This window comes from Megalopta genalis, chromosome 1 (assembly GCF_051020955.1).
Source record: "Megalopta genalis isolate 19385.01 chromosome 1, iyMegGena1_principal, whole genome shotgun sequence".
Classification (NCBI taxonomy): Eukaryota; Metazoa; Arthropoda; class Insecta; order Hymenoptera; family Halictidae; genus Megalopta; species Megalopta genalis.
The window spans coordinates 843,824-868,177 of NC_135013.1; the positions used below are offsets into that span (position 1 = coordinate 843,824).

Here is a 24,354-nt window from a genome sequence, read left to right on the forward strand (position 1 = left end):
GCAGCAGCTTAGCCCGCTTTGCGCGATAAAGAGAATTTTCGAACAGAGATCCGTCGATCGACGAACGATTCGCAAAGGTTGAAACGCGAAGTTCCACCGATTGGCTCCGCCGTCTCGCGCCAACCGATCCCGTCTCTCATTGGTCACCGCTCTTTTCGTTAATATCTCGTAAACGAAGCCGCGGATCGCATTCTCGCTAAGAATGAAGTTACTTCGAACAACCTCGGGAATCCATTATTTCCGGATTGCGAGACATTTTTGGAACGCCCTGTATATGTATGCGCGCATATGGAACGCGAGGAAGCGTATACAGGGTGTCCCGAAAATGTCTCGCAATCCGGAAATGGGAGGTTCCTGAGGTCGTTCGTAGCAACTTTTTCCTTTACGACAATTTTCTCCGAGGCTTCGTTTACGAGTTATTTACGAAAAACACTGACCAATAAGAGGCGAGCTCGGCTGGCGCGCGGCAGCCCAGCCAACGAGTGCATGGAGCCCGGTTCAGCTCATTGGCTCGGCCGTCTCGCGCCAAATGATCTCGCCTCTGATTGGCCACTGTTTTTCGTTAATAACTCGTAAACGAAGCCTCGGATTGCATTTTCGCTAAGGAAGAAGTTGCTTCAAATAACCTCAGGGATCCCCTACTTTCGGATTGCGAGACATTTTTGGGACACCCTGTATATCGTCGGAAATCGTTTTTGGTTCTCAGCCTCGTTGTACGAGATCGGCGAAACAAACGATTAACCGAATTCAATTTTGTAACGTACGAGCATCGAAAGCGCGAAACTGCGTAAAGAACCGCGGCCTAGCGATAACAATTTATTGGATCGATCGCGTGAACGGTTTTATCGAACAGAACGAGCCGTAGATTCGTGCAAGGTAACCGCCCTTTCGTTCGATCGCGCGCGCACGCGCGCCCGATGGGTCGGTCCGAGGTGAATGAAGCAGAGTATTCGATTCATGAATCGGATCCGTCTCGTAATAATTCATCCGGACGCGGTAATCGACGCACTATTTATACGAGAAACTCTCGCTAAAAATAGTCCACGTATCTGTGTATCCGTTGTTGCGAGCACGGTCTCGCGTACATGAAAAACTTTCATTCACGGCGCGTATCAATTTACCGGGGGACCTGGACGGCCGTGAGAAAAGGCTGTCCCGTAAAAAGGACTAGGATCTTTGCTCGAGATAAGTCTGTCGCCTTTGCGCTGATAACGTTACCGGCGACGATATCACCATTGTTTCCAAGACTTCGGTTTCTAAAGCGAACGATCGATCGATTGCTCGCTCGCTCGCTGGTTCGTTTATTCGCTCGGAGTCTTCCAAATTTCGTTCGATAAATTTTTCACTTAACCGAACCTTCGAAGAGCGCAACTGGTTTCACGAGGCATTTTCGTTCGAACGCAACCGATCGATTTTTTTCACCGTCACGACGAAGATCCGCGGCGTTCGTTTGGATGTGACACGCGCAGGCGTGCGATAAATATAAATTGACTTTTTCCAGCAGGATATTTTCAATGAGAAACAAATTAACCCTTTGCACTCGAAGCCGTTTTAACTGTAAATCTAAAATAATTTTCCTGAATTATAGGATTCCTCCATTTTACGGGACAAAGTGCTTTTCGCGCTTACAAAATTGAATCTCGCGATTCGCGCAACGGTTACGCTTTCGTCAACATTTAAAATCTGAACTTCGATGATACAAAAATTATCATAGAACATGATATAATAATTCTAGCGGTGCCTCGGAGTCACTGCTCGACTACGATACTAAGAAGTATCAAAAAATATATAGAAATTTATGTGTAATTCGAACGTTCGACCACTTTTCAAAACTGTGCCCACGAATTTCGTCTGTTTTCGATCGCATTGAAATTCATAGTTTTTGAATCGTGCAATTCGTGTTTCGAATACGCACATTTAACCTTTGAGCGTGCGCCATGGATCGCCCACTCGGTACGAAAAAGCCTACCGTGGGCTGCGTACTTTTTACAAAAGAGCGCAACTTGAGCAGACCGAATTGTCATTGCAAGGTACATCGATTGAAACCGAAATAAATTATGCGGTGATCTCGAAAGCCTGGATAACCGTTTATTTCATCGAGCAACGATAACACGAACGATACAACAGCGGTAAATTATATCTTTTAAATTGAAAATTTCATAATTTTGTATCGAGTGACAAATCTCGAAGCAGGGTTCGATACGTATGTCGATGTTACATATTTTTGCGTTCGTAACGCGAGTCGGTTCCGCGATTATTTTTAGCGCAAACAGCGCATCCGCGTCGCGAAGAATGTTCTTTTTATTTTCTTTAGTTACGCGGGATGCAGGGAAATGCCTCTCCGTTGACCGAAACGGAAAGTCGTTCGAACGAACTCTTCTTCCTTTAGTCTCTACTCTATGCGGTGGGTATTCTCGCAAAATATCTTTCACGAGAAGCGGATGAAATTTTTCGAACGCGTCAGTTTTATTGTTAGCATTTTTATAAAGAATATACGCATTGTATATAGCGAGGTCTAAGAGGTGGAAGAAATATTTGTTATACCATTTTGTGCTTTTTCGAACGCGGCGAAGCGAACTCAAAATCGTATCGATTTCATCAACCGCGCCCATCGAGGCATCGTAGTCCGCTACACGTTTTGGTTTTCGAACAAAAATCGAACGGTTATGCGAAAACGCATACATGGGTTCGTAGCCAAAATCGAATGGTTGCGCGAGAACGCGTATACGGATTCGTAGCGCTTAAAGGGTTAACCGGTGATCGATGTTGGTCGTTTCGGCACAAAGGCAAGAAATCGTGGCGTTTTCTGTTGGGTTTCGGTTAAAACAGCACGCGCCACGCGTGTCCGACGCCCCAGGGGTTGAAGAAGAAAAGAAACGGACGCTTGTAGTTTTAAATGGGCTACGAGGCGCGCTTAATCGAGGCAAACGGCGAGAGACAGGCTAACGATCGCGACGCTTCCCTTCCGCGACTCGTTACGAATGCAATTAACAGTAATTACGGGCATTATCCGTTTCCGACTTTCCCGAGGCGCCGCGTAACGTACGCTCGACGCCGATTTTTGAGCGAATCGCCCGCGGTATTAGTCACCGATGAGTCAGATACGACGACGTTGGTTCCCGTTAATCGAGCGGTTCGGCAGAACGATGTTCCTTCCTACGTGTGCAAACACGCTGGAAGAATACGAAGCCCTCCGAGCTATTAAAAACGTGATTCGAGCGAATCTTCGCGAAATCGGATAACGCTGGTTTATGGAAACGATGGTCTACGGCATTACTGTTCGGCGCATCCGAAATCCGTGAGTGTCGTCTATCGATTATCGGAATTCGTAGCTTTAAATATCCGTGATTTACATCGGGAGATTTCTTGGTATTGTTTACAAGACGCGGGACAAGTTCCGGCGGCGCCGCGTTCGCAAGTAAAACGCGAATGCCGGCGGCGGCGGCGGACGAAAATGCATTTCGATCGTAAGAGCGGCTACGGAGCGTCGAAAGATATTTTCCTCGGCGAGGGAAAGCGAAATCGAAATCCGAATACGAAGAAAAAAGCGAAGTGCGCGTACCGATCTTCCATTGTGTAACCGGTGGAATTATTTCTTTGGAATTGAACAAATTAGAAGTTTCGAGCGAAGCTTCTCGAAAAATAATTTCCGTCGGCCGTTGCGTGTGCCGAATTCTTCAAGGAGATTCACGAAAGCCGGCGAAATGTTTTTCTACCTGATCCAAGGGATCCTCCGATGTCCCGACGGGTACCGGCCGCGCGTACAATGCGCCTACGAGCCTCCCGAGATTTAAGGCTGCGTCATGGTAGTATCGATTCGGTGTGTTTCCACTACGTGATTAGAAAAATAGTCGGTCGCCGGTAAGCCGGGAAGGCCGCTGGGTTAGAAGGAAAGAGGGCGAGACCTTGGCCCAGGTAATTTTCATGGAAGAAGGTGTCGCCGTTTCCGAGTTTCGGGAGTTTCCGATTTTCTTTAAGCGCTACGAGGTCGCGAGGCTCGAATAATCGTGTCTCCTCTTCCCTAAATTGTCCACTTTTTATTACAAGCTTAACCCTTTAAGCGCTACGAACCCGTATACGCGTTCTCGCGCAACCATTCGATTTTGACTACGAACCCATGTATGCGTTTTCGCATAACCGTTCGATTTTGGTTCGAAAACCAAAGCGTGTAGCGGACTACGATGCCTCGATGGGCGCGGTTGATGAAATCGATACGATTTTGAGTTTGCTTCGCCGCGTTCGAAAAAGCACAAAATGGTATAACAAATATTTCTTCCACCTCTTAGACCTCGCTATATACAATGCGTATATTCTTTATAAAAATGCTAACAATAAAACTGACGCGTTCGAAAAATTTCATCCGCTTCTCGTGAAAGATATTTTGCGAGAATACCCACCGCATAGAGTAGAGGCTAAAGGAGGAAGAGTTCGTTCGAACGACTTTCCGTTTCGGTCAACGGAGAGGCATTTCCCTGCATCCCGCGTAACTAAAGAAAATAAAAAAACATTCTTCGCGACGCGGATGCGCTGTTTGCGCTAAAAATAATCGCAGAACCGACTCGCGTTACGAACGCAAAAAATGTAACATTGGCTTACGTATCGAACCCTGCTTCGAGATTTACCACGCGATACAAAATTATGAAATTTTCAATTTAAAAGATATAATTTACCACTGTTGCATCGTTCGTGTTATCGTTGCTCGATGAAATAAACGGTTATCGAGGCTTTCGAGGTCACCGCATAATTTATTTCGGTTACAATCGATATACCTTACGATGACAATTCAGTCTGCTCAACTTGCGCTCTTCCGTAAAAAGTACGCGGCCCACGGTAGGCTTTTTCGTACCGAGTGGGCGGTCCATGGCGCACGCTCAACGTCGTGCAACTCGGCGCCCAAAGGGTTAAAGCGAGAAGGTGGGACCCGGCTGGCGCGCAGACGCGACAAACGATCGCGAGTCCCAGCCGAGACCGATTTGGGCCAGCCTCTCGGTTTTTCCTAATCTCGATTGCCTCGAACGGGTTGCCATTTCTTCGAACAATGCCGTAAAATAATTACTCGGAAGCCCGATAACGCGAATTTGATTCGAATCGAACAGCGGTTATTTGTTTCTCGATAACACCGTGTCGGTAGTGCCGGTGCAATCCAAGAAACATAAAAAATTGTTACTCGATCGATAACCCGGTGTAGGCGGTAGCGACAGCGTAAATATTTTACGTTCACGCTATAGACGCCACTCCAGAATCTTTGGACTATTTTTTTTCGATCAACATCGAATAATTTATGCACATGGATTTTCATCGAGATTCGTACGTGTATACAATATGTATACGCGGCGTGTGTAGACAAAGCTGACATTACGCGACCCTATAAGCGTTTGTTAATTTACAGTCGAACCGGATAGATTTTAGCTTTTAGTTTCGCGGTCCAATTACAAGCAGGACTACTCCTTGTATATGCAGATCGTGATGCGAGACAAGGCATCGTTCACAAATTGTTTTTACTTTCGACAATAATAGATTACGGTACAACTTTCGGAGTAACCGACGCGTGTCGGTTACGTAGCTACGGTCAGGAGAGGCTCTAACGGTACATTCTTGCTCGCGTGTTACAACTTACAGCCAACGTGAAAAGGGCTGGGCGCCTTATCGTATTTTTGTTTGCACAAAGAGCCAATATTATCTTGCCCGTATCGCGTTTTCTCTTCATCGGAAGCTCGTGGAATCGTGGAATCGTGGACAGACTCGACCGACCGCCGAGAGCGAATCGCTGGATCCTCGAAACGATCCAGAAAATGGGTCGAGTACGAAACCAATTACGTGGAAACGGAAAATACAGGGAGTCCCAAAAATGTCTCGCAATCCGAAAGTGGCGGGTTCCTCGAGTCATTCGAAGCAACATTTTCCTTTACAAAAATTTTCTCCGAGGCACGGTTAATGAGTTATCAACGAAAAGCAGTGACCAATGAGAGGCGAGCTCGGCTGGCGCGCGGCGACCGAGCCAATGAGCGGAACTGGACTTCACGCGCTGGTTGGCTGGGCCGCCTCGCGTCGGCCGTACTCGATTCTTATTGGTCGCTGTTTTTCGTTGATAACTCGTTAACGGTGCCTCGGAGAACATTTTTGTAAAGAAAGAAGCTGTTTCAAATAATCCGAGGAACTCACCATTTCCGGATTGCGAGACATTTTTGGGACACCCTGTAGTTCGAAACGCCGCGATAACGAACGTTATCGTCGAACGAAAGAACAAGATTTCCTAATCGACCATGAAGCATCGAACACAATTTTTATCGAGCTATTTAAACAACTCGAAGAGTCTATGATTTCTAGACCGTATCGGACGAATTTAGAAATGGCCGACGTTGATTCAATCTTATTCTTCTGATCGGTGGGTGTAGCGAATCGAATATAATAGAATATTTTACGACACCGGTAAGTACGTATATTTGCTGCCATCGTCTCTCTCTCTCTCTCTCTCTCTCTCTCTCTCTCTCTCTCTCTCTGTCATCTGCTCCCTAACCTCGTTCCGGTCCAACAACGAAATAACAGCGATCGATGACATAACGGAAGGTAATTTATTTTCTCGTGGGACCGACGGCAGCGCGAGTGCCAGAAAAACGGGCAGGTTAATTGAGACAACGAGCACCCTCCGCGACAAGGGCTTTCTATTCGTTTTTTTTCCGTGGCTTGTGTCTTAACGCGCGGGGCACGCTACTTCCGCTTCTAATTGTCCGACGAAACAAATTAACCTACATTTCTTATTCCATTTCATGACCGAACAGCGAAGGTGTGTAACAGCGTGTAGACGGCGGATAAAGCATTTCCATCACAAATGTATAGCGATTATCTAATTAGGATAACAACCGGTATGCTATTCAACGCGCGACAGAGCAATCGAATACTTTGTATTATTCGCGATTAAACGATCGTAGAACCGACCGACCGATCGAAGATGGCGCTGGCAATGACCGCCATTTATCAAAAAACGTAACCTATCTCCGATAGTTTTCCGTTTCTGTTTACAACCTTTTCGTTCGACTGTATCTTCACGATGAATTAACAGCAACGACGACAATGAAAACGGGTTCGAGCGAGGACCAAAGATTTCGACTTATTGGAAAGACGAAACGCTTCCAGGTGAAGCTGCGGAATTTCATTTACAAGTCGCGAGTTGCAACTTGGTACGGCGAGCATGAGAGATCGGGCTACGTCTATCTCGAATCGATCGATCGTACCCGGCGCGCGACCTGATTTGCACGCCCGGCCTTTTTCGCAATCCGCGTGTGTCGTCAAACATCAAATCCACGAGACGGGGAATTACGACCGCGATAGGGTTTCGCGAGCGACGGTGCGCTCTCGATGGCCGGCGACGATGACAGCCGATCGGAGACAGAGAACCAGAGAACCACCGAGGGAACGCGGCACGCACACGCGCACGCACACGCGGGCGGGCGCGCGCGCGCGTACACACACCGCACCGCGGCCGCCCGCCGACCACAATAATCCTGAATCTCGGCTGTGGACCGCCGCGTCTCGTCTCGAGGCTAGCTGTCTACTAGACTTTCGGTATCGATTACGTTCGGGTATCGACCTGTTGATTCTCCGCGACGACGCGACGGTTCGTACAACAGCACGCTGTATCGTGTTCTCCGCGAAGACGGTTTCCTTCGATCCTTGGATATGAAGTTACTCTTTCCATGAAAGTACACGGAGAAAGTGGTTTTTATGACTCACGTATCGAGGAGTGTAATTACGTTCTCTGTCAGCCTTCTAAATCGTATCACCGTGCCAGATCGAACCGACGATCCTTCCGAAAGGATTCCCGGCTCGTTGTTCGGCCATGACCGGTAAACAACGATCGATCGTATCGAACGATGCGCGAAAGGCGATCCGCGACTGCGTTTGAATTTTTCGTTCGACCGACGACACGAAATGCTCGTAATCCGATAATACAATTTTTATTTTTACCGTTCGCGAGGGTCAGCGATCAATACTAATCGCTAAAGCCGATACCCGCGTCTCGAGGCGAGATTTCGTGGTGTACTCATGGATCTCCTTGAAACTCGATACACGTCCGCAGCATTTTTCAAGACGTCCGACACGTTTATCCGTGCAAAGATCGAGAATCGCGCCGCCGCCACCTCCTCGCGTCTCGAAGGCGCGGATTTAACTCGCGTTCCGAAAAAACTTGCGGCGCGTCAACATCGTGTGCAGCGATATCGCCGGGAAACGACAGATCGCTATCTTCGGTGGCGACTGAACAAACTTTTGATCGAGCTCGTCGACTTTTAAACAACGATGTTGTTGAACCAAGAGCGAAGGTGAAAATGAAAAACGATCGATCCGTCCGTTTTACGAGCCGATATACCGGTCGCCTCTTCGACGACGTTTAACCTAACAGGCCATGTGCCGCCGCCGCGCCGTTTCGATCGACACGGCAAGAAAATTTGCACGAACCGGCAGATTTATCGAAATTCTAACGTACCAAATAATTGGAACGGTTTCGCTGCCGGTGTAGTCGAAGCGCCGCAGGATAGAAAAATAAAAGGAGAGAAACAGAGAACGACCAGGCATTTCGCAACTTTCGCATTATTTATTTCATCGAAAAACAGCATCGCGCCCGATTTTCACTCTCGCTTTCCTCCGTGACACGACTGAAACGGTAATACAGACAACGCACTGTCTCTTTTGTACCGTTACCTCCACATTCGTAACGAGGGTATCGATGTTATCGACGAACGCGGGCACAGAGGCACGATAACATTGTTTCCTTCGCAAAATACGAATCGAATCTATCTCGGTAATCGCAACGCCAAGCGACAGAGAAATGAAAATGTATGATAGGGAGAGAAGGGAACGACGGCGAGATGCGAGAAGGAAGTCGAAAAACAAATATGCGCCGCGATACGTATAAGCGAACGAACGGAAGAAAGTGTCCGGCCGTCCGGCATGAGCCGGGTGTGGGCGAACCTTTTTCCGATCGGGAATCGGAAAGCGGTTGAGAGGCAGGAGGGATATCTTACCTTTTGAAAGGCGAAAAGATTTTGTCGTTCGGCCGTGGGTTGTTGGCCCTTCCCTCGGATGAACTTCAGCATCACGGCTGGTTTTCCTGCTTCTGTTCTGGCGCGACACACGCACGTCCGTTAATCCTCACTCCCGGTGTGTAAGGCGCACACGCGACGCGTATCATCCAGTGTGGTCGCGAAGGGCTCGCTAGGACCGCGGCACCTCCCCGATAATTAAAACATTCTTGAATGGAACGGTGAAACTCTGTGGATCGCGCGCGCGCGCGAGGTTCACTGGCTCTCTCGTGCCGTCGCGTCGCGTCGTGTCGTCTCGTGTCGTGTCGTGCCTCGGCCTCAACCGCAACAATAACGTGTATTCCGTCGGTGCGTTCGACCGCTACACACGTCCGTCTGATACGCCTGCAACACGTCAGTCCCCTGTCTTTCACGCCGTGTCCTCCTCCTTCCTTCTCTATCTCTCTATCTCGCTTTCCCTCTCTCTCTCTCTCTCTCCTTCTTTCACGCGCACTGCGTGTCCCTCTTTCTCCTGTGCTCGCCTCACCGTATCCAACCTGCCTCTCCTGGCCGATGTGTCAGCCGCACCGCGTTTTTTGGCGACGTTACGCGAATTTCGTCACGGTTCCGCACGAGAACGGTCTCAAAAGGTGTGCAGCAGGATACCGTGGCCTGCTGTCCGACTCACGATACAAACGAACACGTAAAAACCATCGAATGTACTACGGACTGCGGACAGAGGCGTGAAGTCCCTCCACGTCTGTCGTTCGCGTCTCTCGTGTCTTTTGCCGTCGCGTCGGCTCTCCGCCAATCATGAGCTTCGGTCGTGATCGTATACGATCGGGACTTTTCGGCGCTGCTCGGACACGGTCGGCACGAAAGCCTGCTCGGGCGCGCCCGCACGAACAATGACCTCGATCAGGCCTGCCAAACCTTACGATCAAATACCCACTTTCACTCGATTCGATTCGATTGCCACGCTGGGGAGCGCTGTGACGACTTTATTATAGAAGGGATACTCCACATGCCGAGCCGATACGGATACGTTTGTCGGCGTTTCTTTCGTTAGTTGGTCTGCGAACGATATGTTTTCAAATTATTTCGGGATGCAGTGTATTTTTATTAATTTTACGAAATCCAATTTAACAGTGTAAAAATCATGTACACTCGAAGCAATTTATTTCAATTGTTACGATTTAGTCATTTTTATATGCTACAGCCAAAGTGAATACATTTACTTTGAACTTGCATTTATTTGGCATCCGATTTACGGTCTATACGCGTTACAAAAATTAGATATATTTTTATAATGTATAAATTAAACTGTTTGCGTACACTTATCTAAATAACAGGATTTCAGCGGAGATATTTACCTGTTCGAAAAGTTTTATGATTTTTATTCGAATCATGTTTGAGGAAGTCACGTGCTCGAACGATTTCCTGCCTCGCATAGCTTCCTGTGTTCGCATCGCACGTTCGTTTTAATGAAAATGCAAGATATATATATATATAAATACAAGATGCATTTACATGTACAATAATAATGTTTTACTTTAAGGGCAGTGAATGCTTTTAAGTACATCGAATTTCTTTTATATCAGATCTCAAAATATATACATATATCTATATCTATATTTTCCTATTCAAAGTATGCGTAAGCAGATTCGCATGTCATAAAAATTATCCTACTCTATGTAAAAATCTTACGAAAGTTAACCACTTTTGAAACTTGTTGATATAAAGTCTTCTACGACAACAGGAATGTGTAAGTACGACGCCACGAAACTCCTCAGGATTTTATTAATATTTTCTATAGTATTTAAATCTATGTTATCACGATTGTCTCCTGGTTTATGCCAGAACGATGGAAACGGATATGGTATCATGTGCAAAATAGGAGTGCCTGTAATACGAATTCTTCGTTATATATATGTACATTGGAAATAATTTATAAATACACGAAATTTATCACTAACCTTTATGTAAAAATGGAATATGGTCGTCCTCGATAAAAACCTGCATCGAATAGGGTTGGAAATACGATTGAGCAGGTTGTCCGTAACTGTACGATGAAAACTTTCTAGAACCAGCCAACCTATTTTCAATGGACACTAGTAAGGAATACCATTTCTCGGTGTTACTGAAATAATTATAAAATGTTGGGTCCGAAGCACCTATTAAGTCCAAAAGGATCAATATATCCTGGAAAAACGAAAAAGAGTGAAAAATGTTACAAAATATATTGTAACGCGGTTCAAACTACTAACCAGTTTGTCCAATTCTGAAATGTCTTCACCATTTTCAGAAGTAGTATAATTTGTGTTCCAAGCTTTAGCTAAATGCCTGGCGCCATAAATGGAATCCTTTGGGCCCCACTCTTTAAATGCTTCTTCGCCGTCAAAGAATATAAACATTAAACTCACATTTCTCTGGAAATAATACAGTTTAATTGTTAGAAGTTGAAGAAGTCGGATAAGATTTTTAAAAACTTATCGCTTACATTTTTCACAGAATCTAGATGATCTTTCAAAACTTTGGCAAGATTGATCATCTGAGCGCATGGCACCGCGCTGTCTGTAGCACCGATAAAATTCCTTTCTCTGGTGTATTTCGAGTCGTAATGACAAGCCAATGCCAAATACCTTTTCGCATTAGGATTTAATTTGGCAACTATATTTTCAAACTGCAATTTCCCAAAATTTGGAGTATGATCTTCGAAAGCATCGGTCTCTACATTCCAGCCAAGATCTTGCATCGACTGTTTAATGTACTAAAAGGAAAAAATACAATTTTTAATCGGCATTTGTGGTTTGATATCTTATTTGTTATGCGGTTCGATATCTTATTCCGTATTCTAAATTAAGGCTACGGCGACTAAACGAGTAAATTTGCACTAAGCTTTTATATTCTACTAAAAATCCGATATCTGTTAATACTAAACGTGTAAACATAGAGCCTATATCATTCCGTTCACTCACGTTTTTCACTCTTCCGTGTTCTGGAGTGCCGACGATTCTCACGACACATATGTTGTCTAAAACCTCGTTTAAATGTGTCACATTTGATAGATCCGCCAACCTATTTATTTGACTGCTTGATAACGTAAGTGGCTTGTGATCGTACTGGAATTATTTCATGACTGTAACCGATGTATGCGAACGATTGTCAATGATGCACATGTGATACAGAAAATGACAGGAGATGAATAATCGGAGGACAAGCGAAAGTAGGCTGCGTGAAGCGAAGTGAATTTCTCGGATGCACGCGTTGGTCACGTACCTTTTCATCTCGGAAAAACGTTTGTGTCGCAGCGTTTGTCTCGATCGCAAACGGGCCGATGAACAGCAGGACAATTTTTAGAAACAGCTCGAACATTGTAACTAGTGTTCCTCATCGGGCAAGTTCGTGCGATCTGGGACGAATTTACCCGAGTACTGATTCAGTACTACTGACTGCTAGATGAACCGACCGCTGATTTCCTCTTTCCTCTGGCTGTCGGAATTTTGCAACGGCAAACAGCGAGCAGACCACGACATCTCGAGCGCCCCACTACTGAATTTCTCCTGGGACTGTGAATGTATTACGATGTACGTATGTAGTTCTCCCGCCCGATTTTATTCGGAACTAGAATTTAGCCGTACAATTTTTTTATTCGATTCAGGAAATGCGGAACTATATTACGGTTGGCAGCGAATTCAAATATCCGAGTAATCTACATCTTCGTGAAATACGATGGTTTAAAAATGTATTCGCAGACTCGGTTTTCTTGCAACAATGTTAAATTTAAAAAGCATTGGTTAGAATATTCTCTGGACAGAACGTTGCCACCTTGAAAAACCAAATTGTCGCAAAATATGTTATTTTTTAAGTTTATAACATTACAGGTTACCAATTGGGCAAATAGCTTCTTACGACTTACGATACGGAAAACCGCGAAACGTCCATTGTCCGCGCCGCCATTTTGTAAATAGGATCACGTGACGATTGGGAACAATTTTGAGTAATTGATCGATGTTTGATTTCGTTCACGGAGGGTATACGTTATCGCCCGAATATCAGTGAAAAATATAATTAAAGTTTCAGATTGCCTGGAGTAAAGCGAGTATGATCGACAAGTTTTATATAATGAAAAACGACGGTACGGAGAGGATGTTAGCAGACCGACGTTTATCGAGTCTACAGGATCAAACCGGTTCACAGCTTTGTCCGTCCAGTTTTCAACGAAGGAAAAAACAAAAGGGCTAGGCCGGGTTCTGGCGGGTAAGTGAGTGAGAGAGAAAGAGAGAGAGAGAGAGAGAGAGAGAGAGAGATTCTCTTGTTTGTAACGTATCGAATATATTAAACAAGTTTTCAACGATACGTTGCATCGTTTATAGTACATAAAGGGTTAGGTATGTTTCTTTTTTTTTTTGAAAACATTCGAACTTTACATAATCGTCTCAATGTTTTCCTCGATAAAAAATAACGTTCGTGTAAACAAGTAACCATACTTACACTAAGTTCTCTTAATTCGCCTAACTTACGGTAATGATGATTTGACAATTCGAACGTTCGCATCGATGAACGAGCGAAAGACGGGACACAGATCGAAGCAAGTCCGATGTCGTTTATTTGCTCGGGGTGACGTCACAAGAGAACCGAATTATTCTTTTCTTTTTTTTTCTTAATACCTTACGTAAAGATACCGCGATAAGAAGTCTTACAAATTGTCGTTATTATAAATGGGTGGGGAGCGGACTGGGAGGAGGGGGGGGGGAAGAGAGAGAGAGAGAGAGAGAGAGAGAGAGAAAGAGGATTTATATACGTTGGAAAGTCTAGAGCCTAGGGAGTCGATGACGCGAATCGTTCGTACGATACGAAATGTTTACGAATGAAAACGTTGCACCCATTATACTAAACGCTTTCTGCCATTTATATGCGATCCGACCGGACGGATATTTCTCTTGCACCATGTTGCCGAATTTTTCTAACTAGTTCGATCGATGATTTCTATTCGATTTACATCGATGAACGAAAGTTTCGCTTGCCGTGTAAAACACACTTTCCTCTCATTTCGTTCGTATCGATCATGCGCAGCATTTGACTGTCAACCGTTGATTTCACTTTGTGGATCCTCGAATCGGTTAATCGAATGCTCTGCAAATACAGAACAAGGACGCTTTCTTCGCGCAATGTTTATCGCCAATCGCAAGGAGGCACTTGAGACAAATCGCGGTAAGAAGAAGTCAACGGTACCTCCGCATCTGTTTTATACGTACGTATTTTTATATTTGCATACTTAATTGTCGGCAGTTGTTACTGTTGAACATGAAAAAACGTTCCTCGTCCCATTGAGAAAGATCGCGCGGCCAATCGAATCGAGCGATCAACTTTCTTAGAAACACCGTTGCTATCGTTAGAATTATCGGTAATACCATTAGCTATCGTTATTGTCCTAGCACGTTACGGTCAGCACGTACGAAAAATAATACAATACAGTTATTAAATTGGAAAAATATGTATACAGGGTGTCGCAAAAATGTCTCGCAATCCGGAAATGGGGGATTCCTGAGGTAATTTCAAGTAACTTTTTCCTTACCGAAAACGCGATTCGCCGCTCCCTTTACGAGTTATTAACGAAAAACACTGACCAATCGGAGAGCGACTGCGGCCGGCGCCTCGCCCTTGCGACCAATGCCGCGTCGCGCCGGCCAGCTGACGCGGCGGCAGTGGTCGCGAGAGCGGGGGTCAGCAATCTCTCATTGGTCAGCGTTTTTCGTGAATAACTCATGAACGGTGCCTCGCAGAAAATTTTTGCAAAGGAAAAAGTTGCTTCAAATGACCTCAGGAATCCCCAATTTCCGGATTGCCAGACATTTTTGGGTTACCCTGTACATGTATACAGAGCGCGCCAAGATTCATGGTGCAGTGCTTCTCGATGATAGGCTCGAGGTAAACGAAAGCCACGTGACAAACCATCGCACAAACGTAATCGCCGAATAATCCAATGTATCGAAAAGCAAGGAAACGTTTGAAAGGGAACGAGGATAATCGAGAGGAGGCTGATTGTACAAGAGATAAGAGATACGGTCTCGTCGAGCCGTCGTTCTCGTTCACATCGAGGTTAAGGACGACAATCAACGCCACGATCATCGACAGGTTTTGCACCAGGAATCACAGACCGCCCTCGGTATAAGGTTATCTCGGTTCTAAGGAAGTACAACGCGGTCTTTTTGAGCAACTGTCTCTCTCGCGAGTCGAACATGAAACGATCGCGTGGACGAACAGGACCCTCGCCGAACCGGAGACGCGCGTCGACGACCGTGGGACCCGCCAGGGTGCGCACCAGAATCTCTGTAAAGTAACTAAGTAACTAGCTCTAAGATAAACGATAAATTATGCCTAGGGCGGGACCCAAGGTCGTCCAAGCTCCCGCCGAATTTCTTCGTTCGCGCGAGGATCGGTTTCAGGTTTCAGGGCCGGCCTCGGAGTCTTCGGGTTTCATGTCTCATTCTCGATCGTTTCTTTCGTGTTAGCTTATCGTGTTTTCAATTGTTATTATCGTTCCCCCGGGGAACGTCGTTTGCCGAATTTCCTTTCCGTTCGTCCCGAGCACGCTTGTTGGCTCCTCGACGACTCTTTCCTCTGTCGACGCATCATTCCAACGTGATTTCTTCTCAATAGTTGTAAGGTCCGTATTGCGATCCGTGATAGTATGGCGCTGGATACGCTGCAGGAGCCGGATACCCGGCGTAGGCGTATTGCTGCTTTTGAGGGTACACTGGAAAGTTCGTAATAGTATGTTAGTTCGAGAACTCTTTCTAGCAGACTGTTCGAGTAGTTGGGGGGTACACTCGAATAGTTGCAATCCAAACTACGGTTCGAGAATACGAGCACCCGACATCCGAGAATATTGGAACTTCGTTCTAGGGATATACGGGGTGTCCCAAAAATGTCTTGCAATCCGGAAACGGCGGGTTCCTCGGATCATTCGAAGCAACTTCTTCCTTTACAAAAATGTTCTCCGAGGCACCGTTATCGAGTTATCAACGAAAAACAGTGACCAATAAGAATCGAGTACGGCTGACGCGAGGCGGCCCAGCCAACCAGCGCGCGAAGCCCAGTTCCGCTCATTGGCTCGGTCGCCTCGCGCCAGCCGAGCTCACCTCTCATTGGTCACTGCTTTTCGTTGATAACTCGTTAATGGTGCCTCGAAGAAAATTTTTATAAAGGAAAAAGTTGCTTCGAACGATCCGTGGAACCCGCCACTTTCGGTTGCGAGACATTTTTGGGACACCCTGTACATACGAATTGGAATACGTAGTACTCGGTTCTGGAACTTGGATCTATGCGGATCTAGTATCCGAGTACACGATTAAAGTAATCGGGTGATTCCCGACGAACAAAATATTAGAATGAGAATTTTTCAATCGCGATAAGGAATCACCGCGTGCCCTGCACTTGGACGTTCGGCTGTCGATCGAGTGGACATCCATCCATCCGAGTACTCGAGTTTCGGGTACCCGTAGACTCGAGCAATAACAAGAGCCCTAGTTAGTCGCTTCGTTCCGCCAGTGGTTCTTAGCCTGCGGGTAATTATGCTTTCGCCGTGCCGACGGATTATTATTCAAAGAATGCTTTGGTGCGTTGAAGAACCCGGGCATTGAAACAGAAGCGCTCGCAGGGTGTACCATTGCGTTAGTCTGTAATTTAAAATCGTTGTGGTAATCGTTCGAAAAATAAACCGTGCTTGTCTTCGTAGTTCAGTCTAGAAAGTTGTGTTTAATCAATTTTCACGGGACTTCCTTGTTACGTTGAAATAATCGTAATAGAAAAACTCGCGCTCGAAATTGCCGAACTTTCACTTTTTAATTCTGCCTTTTAACACTGTTTTTACCGAACGGGTCGTAAGACCTCTTCTCCGATTACCGTCCAAGTTCGATCTCGCTTCTCCACGGCCGACCTTGCAGCTGTTAATTAACTGTAATTTGATCAAAATAGCGTTTTGAAACCAGCGAATCGGAATTGTACACGTATCAACCGCGACACCCTGCACGATTTATTAGGCTAAGAACCATCGATGCACTCGAATCCTATTTATCAAGCAATTCCATTAGTATTTCCACTCGTCAGAAATCAGAATCCTTCTTCAATTCCGCGAAGAGTTCGGTTTTCGGTCTTGATTAGGGTCATGCCGTCATTCTCTGATCGCAACATTCTCGAATATTTAACATCCTCGATACACAATTCCGTCGTCTTCTCACGGAATAAAAAAAGCGTGCTCGATGAAATTATTCGCCTTCGCAATTCCTTTTCTCGTCGATGAACGTGTTCGGCTGCCAAATTTCAGCGGAATTTCCTTTTCCAAATATTCGATAACAATGCCAAGAAATGCTATATATTATATTATAATATAACCATTTAAATAATGAAATCCAAGCGCCGTCCGCTTTTCCCCAGAAACGTGTCTCGAATTTGCACTCGACCTTGGCCCGATTCGCAGCGATTCGCAATTAGCAAAGCGGAGGGAAAGGACTCGGAAGGAAGCTAATGTCTCCATCGAACCCGATTCTGTGCCGCGCGAACCGCGCGCATCGCGCTGAATACGCGAACGCAGGTATTCCTCGTAGGAGGTAAAATTAGGCAAGTGTGTCGCTTTCGACGAATCGACTCGAGACTCGAGACGTACAACCTGCGGATACATTACGCGATGGTTTCCGGTTTCGAGAATCCCCGCCGAGCAGGATACGAGGCGCACCGTGTACCCGCTAATGGAGATCCAAATTACCGGAACGACCGTTGTTGTTCGACGTCGATGGAATTAATCGGACGACGTCGCGTCGCGGGGCCCCGTCTTCGCGGGGAAACCAGAATCTGCTGGGGCTTCGCGGACGATGCATAAATTACCGTTTAGAGGTGAGTCGTTAAGGAAGATTATCGATCGTCGCCGGAGACCGCACCGACTCTAGTCTCTAGAAAGTTTTTCCCGCAGGAGCGGAGCGTGACAGAATCGCTCTAATCCGAGTCGCGCCGAGCCGCGCTGCGCCGAGTCGCGCCGAGTCGCGCCGAGCAGTGCCGAGTCGCGCCGAGCAGAGCCGAGCCGCCGCCGCCGCCGCCGCGGTGGAAACAGAGCGTGAGCCGAGTAAGAGTTTTGCGAGGACGAATATCGAGCATTCTTCTTTCCCAGGACGTCGTCCCTTCGTCTCCGTCAAGCATCAGTCCACCTGGACGTCGCAGTCGTACGTTTATGTACAGATTACTCCGCAACGTCCTTCGGTTAAGATGTTAAAGAAGCGAGTAACGTCTCGTTTTCTTTCAAGAAATCTGTTCAGATTGGTCTCGGTGTTCGTTAAGCCCATCGATTACAGAATTCTCTCGCTCGAATCGAAACCGATAACTCGGTAGAGCCAACGGGTTAAGCCTACCGACAACGGAGCAGCCATTTTGCAGTCCGTATCGCGAACGTGTTCGCGCGTCGATGTAGAAGCAATTCAACGATTTCGTATTCGACGCGCGTTAACCGTAAACCCGGAGCAACGTAATTTGAAAATAAAACGAATTTTAAATGCTTTAGTGAACGGCAATTAAAGCGAACAGCCTCGTAGGCGCTGTTTCCCGGTGCATTCTAAAGCGTGGGGCAATTTTCTCGGCATTCTAGACCGGCGATTTCTACTTTGCGCAATCGTTAATTAATATAGCGTATCGAACCGTCTATTGTATTGCTCCTAGATCAACCTTGTTCTACGGTTCTCTATTACCTGAACAGATTCCAGTTAGTGGAACGTCGTTTTCGGGGTCACCCCAGTAATCATGAATCATAGTTAGTGGAACACGGCGCGCACGCAGACTTCTATCTCGTCGACTACGAATCTCGGTAAGTGTCCTTACCTAATCCTTCGCGGGCAACATTTTTTTTACCGATCTGTCCGCGTAACGGGTACCGTTCCATTTCCATTACCCCTTTTCTCGTCCCCCGTCGTCGACTTTGAAAATATCCGATCGTAGAACAATTCCGAGACATTTAGGAACATCGTGCTACCACATTTCGGAAACGCGTTTTCATCCGGCCGAGGACCTTGCTCCAAGATTCGAGCGATCTTTTTGGCAACAAGAGCGAAGGAATGGTAATTCGCTTAACCCATCGACTGCCACGCAAATTTAGCGCGTCTTGCCCCGGGTGGCACGGTTTTATTTTAAAGAAAACATGAAGTTTTACAAAATACAATAATATTAAGTTACCGATATAATATTGCAATGGCATTTACAGTATTTTTTTTGTAATGATAATCAATATCTTCTCTACGCTACAGGGTGTCCCAAAAATGTCTCGCAATCCGGAAACGGCGGGTTCCTCGGATCATTCGAAGCAACTTCTTCCTTTACAAAAATGTTCTCCGAGGCACCGTTAACGAGTTATCAACGAAAAACAGCGACCAATAAGAATCGAGTACGGCCGACGCGAAGCGGCCCAGCCAACCAGCGCGCGAAGCCCAGTTCCGCTCATTGGCTCGGTCGCCTCGCGCCAGCCGAGCTCGCCTCTCATTGGTCACTGTTTTTCGTTGATAACTCGTTAACGGTGCCTCGGAGAAAATTTTTGTAAAGGCAAAAGTTGCTTCGAACGACCCGAGGAACCCGCCACTTTCGGATCGCGAGACATTTTTGGGACATCCTGTATATACATTTCTCATTCATTCTTTCTAATAGTTCCTAACTCAAATAGCCATTTGCAGCCAATCTAAACACACGAGATATATCTCGTATTTGGCAGTCGATGGGTCAACACGCTCGGCGTCCCATCGAGCAGGCGAGGGGACCGCTGATCGAGGAACGCCAGATATACCGTTAAAAGCTTTAAAAAAGCCCGCGTCGCGTCGCGTCGAGCAGAAAGAAGTCTCTGTGCGCGCGTCGCGTTCGCGGCTGAAGCAAAACGGTGTTAAATATGTACCAGGCATGAGGTACTGCATGTTCATCGCCTCCTCGCGCATTCTCTCGCCCCTCAAGCAAATCGCCGCGGCGCTAAACAAGATCGCGCTGACCAACGACCAACCGACGCCGACCCAAGCGACCACGTACGACCAGTCGTACGAGATTAGTGAGTTGTCCTTCAGGACCTGGGAGATGCGCCGCGCGTTCCGAGAAAAACAAAAAAGACAAGACACGGGGGAAGTTAGTACGGTCGGTTCATGGTTATCGTGTCACCTGGCATGATGTATTGAACGTTCTGTGCCTGTTCGCGGGCATGCTCCCGCCGCAGGCAGGACGCCGCGATCAGGAACAGCGTCATCGTGCCTAAGCACGTCGCCACCCCCAGCCAGGCCAGGTAAAACGACCAGCCGTACCACTGCACCGCGTTGCCCCTTAACACCTGCGGGCAAATTTATCTCTGAACATCTGAGAATCCCGAGGCTCCGGACTTCTCCGCCGATCCTCCGCTTCCTTCGCCGTATCCGCTTCCGCTTCCGTCACCGCGCACACGCCTCGTCTCTCTAAAATCCTTGGACGCCGTTGCTACACCACCTACAGGACATGCGACTAGAATTCGACGAACCTGGACGATCAAGGATTCATTGGTAACGCCGAGCTACGCGCGTTTCCCCGCGATATTTGCAGCTTGAACCGCCGAAAATTCAGACGTTCCGTTTACAGAACATGTTTCGTTCTTCCACTTATAATACAGGGTGTCCCAAAATCACGCGCAGAGTCCCGCGTGAAAGTGTGAGAAATCAATCGGAGGGGTTTCCGAGATAATTTCGAGTAATTTTATTCCTTGGCGCAAATGCGATCGGTGGCTTCGTTTTACGAGTTATCGACGAACAAACGATGACCAATGAGAGGCAAGCACGATAACGATGATACGTTACGATATCGGTAACGTTGATAACTCGCGAGGCAAAGCCGCGGATTGCGTTTTCGCCAAGGAACGATCCGTGGAACTCCTCGTTTCCCTCAGAGATAACATAATTTTGGGACACTCTGTGTAATCGGGCCTTTCGAGGAAACTCGAAGAATGCAACGTTGCGTAGAAGCGAGAAAGTCCGCCTTCGAATTCTACAATTCTTTTAATCTCTCGACTAATCGAAATTACCGCAGTAATAATTGCGATAAATGTGTGAGATTCGTAGTTGAATTTCGAGCGGTCCAGGCGAGGGTTAACGAGTAGCCCGACTACGGAAGACGATGTTCTCTCTCAGCGAACACTGAATTTCGGATCTCGGCTGAAAAAGACGGTCAATTATTTCCTTGAAATTGTGCACGATCGGAGTCTCGCATCGGAGAGTAACACACCTAAGGGTTGAAAACGTGAAGCGGAGTAGTGTTAGTTACTGGCCGAGGATCGTTACGATAAGGATTACATGGTAGAAGCCCTGCACAGACGGTTGCCCTCCCACGGGGGTTTTGGGTTTCTCTCGAAGGTTTCCCACGTAAGGCAAAAATGGAGTTTCGTGGTACAGTAATGTCTCCCTAATTGACGCTCAGATCGTGCAGAAAGATGGACGATTTGGGAAGAAGAGACACGATTATTCGAGCCCCGCGGTTTATTTTTATAGTTATAAATTGTCCACGATTATAAAAACGAGCCGCGGGGCTCGAATAATCGTATCTCTTCTTCCCAAATTGTCCATTTTAGTGGACGATCCGAGTGTCGGTAAGGGAGACATTACTGTACCTCGACACGCGACGTTTCGATGAAATGCGCGTAGACGGATGGTGGGTACAGTGTCGGATAAAATGATAGGACGTTTGCCATTTTCGAATGTTTCGCATAATAAATAAAATACGCGTACATTTTACATACCTTATGTATCAGATATGTTCTTAGAGACAAGCGTAATAAACCTCGAGCTTGTATCTCGTGCGCGAAAAGAGTTAAAGAAAACAATGTAAAAATGTGCTGATTTTAATCGGACAAAATGATAAAACATTACCGATACTCGTGTATAATATACACGCTTAATGTTTACTATGCTCGGTTCAGAGGGCATTTCCAATATATAGGGTGTGTACAATGTACATATAGTTCGCTATATTATGCGAAAGATTCAAAAACATCGAACGTCCTATCACTTTGTCCGTGTCATCTAAAATTTCAAAGGACTCGGCTACGATTTCGATATACAGTAATGTCTCCTTAATTGACGCTCGGATTCTGCAGAAAAATGGACAATTTGGGAAGACTAGGTGCGATTATTCGAGCCGTGTAGCTCGTTTGTATAGTCGTCGACAGTTCGTAAGTATAAAAATAAACCGCAAGGCTCGAATAATTGTATCTCTTCTTCCAAAAATTGTCCGGTTTTGTGCACAACTTGTGCGTCAGTTAGGGAGACATTACCGTAGTCGTGTGAAAGGTATGCTTGAGATTTTGGGACATCGGGGGAGGATCGCTGATGAGAAGAACCGATAAATCTGAAAATTCTTCGAAACGTTCGACTCCCGGGTCAAGCTGGCCCAAGATCTCGTTCGCCGGCAGGTAGCAAACTGGTGTGGTATTTCGAACCACCCGCAACTTTCTACGTTACACAAGTCCGCCTCGAGTGTTTGCCACATCTTAATGGCCACGCGTTAATAGTCGCCGGAAGCCCGTGAACAATGATGTAACCAATATGACTATTTAATTGCCGGTGAACCTGTAGGCGCCAAGAGAAAATGTCGGATAAATGTCAATGGTCGAGAGACCGGGTCTTGTCTCGTAGCCGGGAGTCGGATGTTTCTTTCTCTTTCGATTACGATGATCTTTATGGAACGGCGATCGGCGTTTTACTCACGTTGGTCCATTGTTGATAGTACTCTTCCCCGACGATCTTCTCTTTCTCGTAGTATTCGACCCCGTGCCAGAGCCCCATCGCGCTAGCACTTAGGAGACCTGGATCATTCAAGGAACGCTGTTTTCAAATCCGTTTCGAGATTAGGGGATTTCGAGTGTCATTGAGAAATCTCGGGGCCTTTGTACCTTCGCTATTACAAGCTACAAAAATGATACTTGTGAGTTCCAGGGTAGGCTTCGAGAGTTTTACGGTTGATATTTTGCGTTTGCTTTCGCGCAAACCGGAAGATCCGAGAATACCGAGTAGCGATTCTTCGGAACTCGCGGCTCCATTTTATAGGAACTCGATAAAAGGCGGCGTACATTGATACGAATATCTATATATACAGGGTGTCCCATAATTATGGTACTTCCGGGAAATTAGAGATTCCTGAGGTGATTCGAAGCAACTTTTTCCTTTACAAAAATTTTCTCCGAGGCGTCGTTAACGAATTATTAACGAAAAACACTGACCAATGAGAGGTGTGCTCGGCTGGGGCGCGAGGCGGCCGATCTTGCCGCTCATTGGTCACTGTTTTTCATTGATAACTCGTAAACGAAGCCGCGGATCGCATTTTCGCTAAGGGAAAAGTTGCTCCGAATGACCTCGCGAATCTCTCGGTTCCCGGAAATACAATAATTTTGGGACACCCTGTATATAGCAATGCCGGAATAAAAACGAGGATTTATCTTTTCTATTTCTAATATTTTGCCACGATTCGAAGGCAATTCGAAGGCCACGTGCCACGATTTTGACCGACTCCGTCGACTCTTAGCATCGACATGGCACTGAATTGCATAGGCGTAGGACCGGCACAGAGAAATTCGGAGAATCCCGAGATTTGGAATTTCCGGGAGAAATTACTGTATCCCTGTTGTATCTAAAGTGTAGGGGGTGTTGTGTCCCGTTAAATGCGAGTACTACTGACATGCGAGCAGCATCAAAATCGCGGTCGCCGTGATATTTCCCGGCGACCTCTTCCAGCAGCCCACCACTCCCGTCCAGAAGGCGGTGAAGATCGCGACGAATGCTACTATAAACAGAGCTATCACCGATCTGCCCATGTCTGAAACATAACGAGAAGAATCGCGATCAACGATACCAATCACCCGGAACAACGTGCTCGGCTATTTAACACGATGAATGCCACGGTGGTCACCGGTGACCGGCGCTTAAATTGGCGGTGACGTCATGGGGGTCACCGGTGACCGGCGCACCCAAATTGATAGAAATATACAGGGTGACCCAAAAATGTTTCGCATTACGTAAATGTGGGGTACCTGAGATCATTCTAAGTAACTTTTTCCTTTGCGAAAATGCAATCTGCGGCTTTGTTTACGAGTTATTAATGAAAAACACCGACCAATGAGACACAATGTCTCGAAACACAACGTGGTCAATCGATCGAGTGCCATGTGCTCCTACTACTGATTTTGACAGCTGAAGGGGGACTCTGTGCGTGTTCAAATCAATGAACAAGTCACGGAGCATGAACTTTCGATATTTTTTTTACCACGTGGCAGTGATAATTTAAAAAAAAAACGCTGTTCATCCCT

The 24,354-nt window shown here is 46.4% G+C and overlaps 3 protein-coding genes and 1 long non-coding RNA gene across 10 annotated transcripts in view; 1 reads left to right on the forward strand and 3 right to left on the reverse strand.

Moving 5' to 3' along the window:
* Positions 1-9,826, reverse strand: part of l(2)gl (LLGL domain-containing protein l(2)gl) — a 36,533-nt gene extending 26,707 nt beyond the window's left edge. For 4 of the 6 annotated variants that reach the window (XM_033470937.2, XM_033470935.2, XM_033470938.2 and 1 more), the window contains exon 1: positions 9,021-9,825. In XM_033470937.2, coding sequence (XP_033326828.2) covers positions 9,021-9,092 — 72 coding nt within the window. In that variant the 5' untranslated portion in view covers positions 9,093-9,825. Of the gene's footprint in view, positions 1-9,020 lie in introns of all 6 variants that reach the window. The other 2 variants (XM_033470939.2, XM_033470936.2) reach the window with 2 other exon arrangements.
* Positions 9,827-10,250: 424 nt separating this feature from the next.
* LOC117220708 (glutaminyl-peptide cyclotransferase) lies at positions 10,251-12,538 on the reverse strand. The gene is made up of 6 exons (XM_033470940.2): positions 12,297-12,538; positions 11,996-12,139; positions 11,518-11,787; positions 11,285-11,446; positions 10,994-11,219; positions 10,251-10,920 (listed from the first exon to the last, which is right to left on the reverse strand). Exons 1-6 carry the CDS (start codon positions 12,390-12,392, stop codon positions 10,730-10,732), a joined length of 1,089 nt encoding a protein of 362 aa, XP_033326831.1. The 5' UTR covers positions 12,393-12,538; the 3' UTR covers positions 10,251-10,729.
* On the forward strand, positions 12,529-13,654 carry LOC117220711 (uncharacterized). The gene is made up of 2 exons (XR_004490334.2): positions 12,529-12,604; positions 13,095-13,654. It is a non-coding gene; the product is annotated as an uncharacterized LOC117220711 (long non-coding RNA).
* LOC117220709 (uncharacterized) overlaps positions 13,328-24,354 on the reverse strand; it is a 61,257-nt gene continuing 50,230 nt past the window's right edge. Inside the window, exons 4-7 of one of the 2 annotated variants that reach the window (XM_076528605.1) lie at positions 23,727-23,864; positions 22,760-22,857; positions 20,196-20,361; positions 13,328-15,777 (exon numbers count right to left, since the gene is read on the reverse strand). In XM_076528605.1, coding sequence (XP_076384720.1) covers positions 15,674-15,777; positions 20,196-20,361; positions 22,760-22,857; positions 23,727-23,864 — 506 coding nt within the window. In that variant the 3' untranslated portion in view covers positions 13,328-15,673. Of the gene's footprint in view, positions 15,778-19,941; positions 20,108-20,195; positions 20,362-22,759; positions 22,858-23,726; positions 23,865-24,354 lie in introns of both variants that reach the window. The other variant, XM_076528601.1, reaches the window with a different exon arrangement.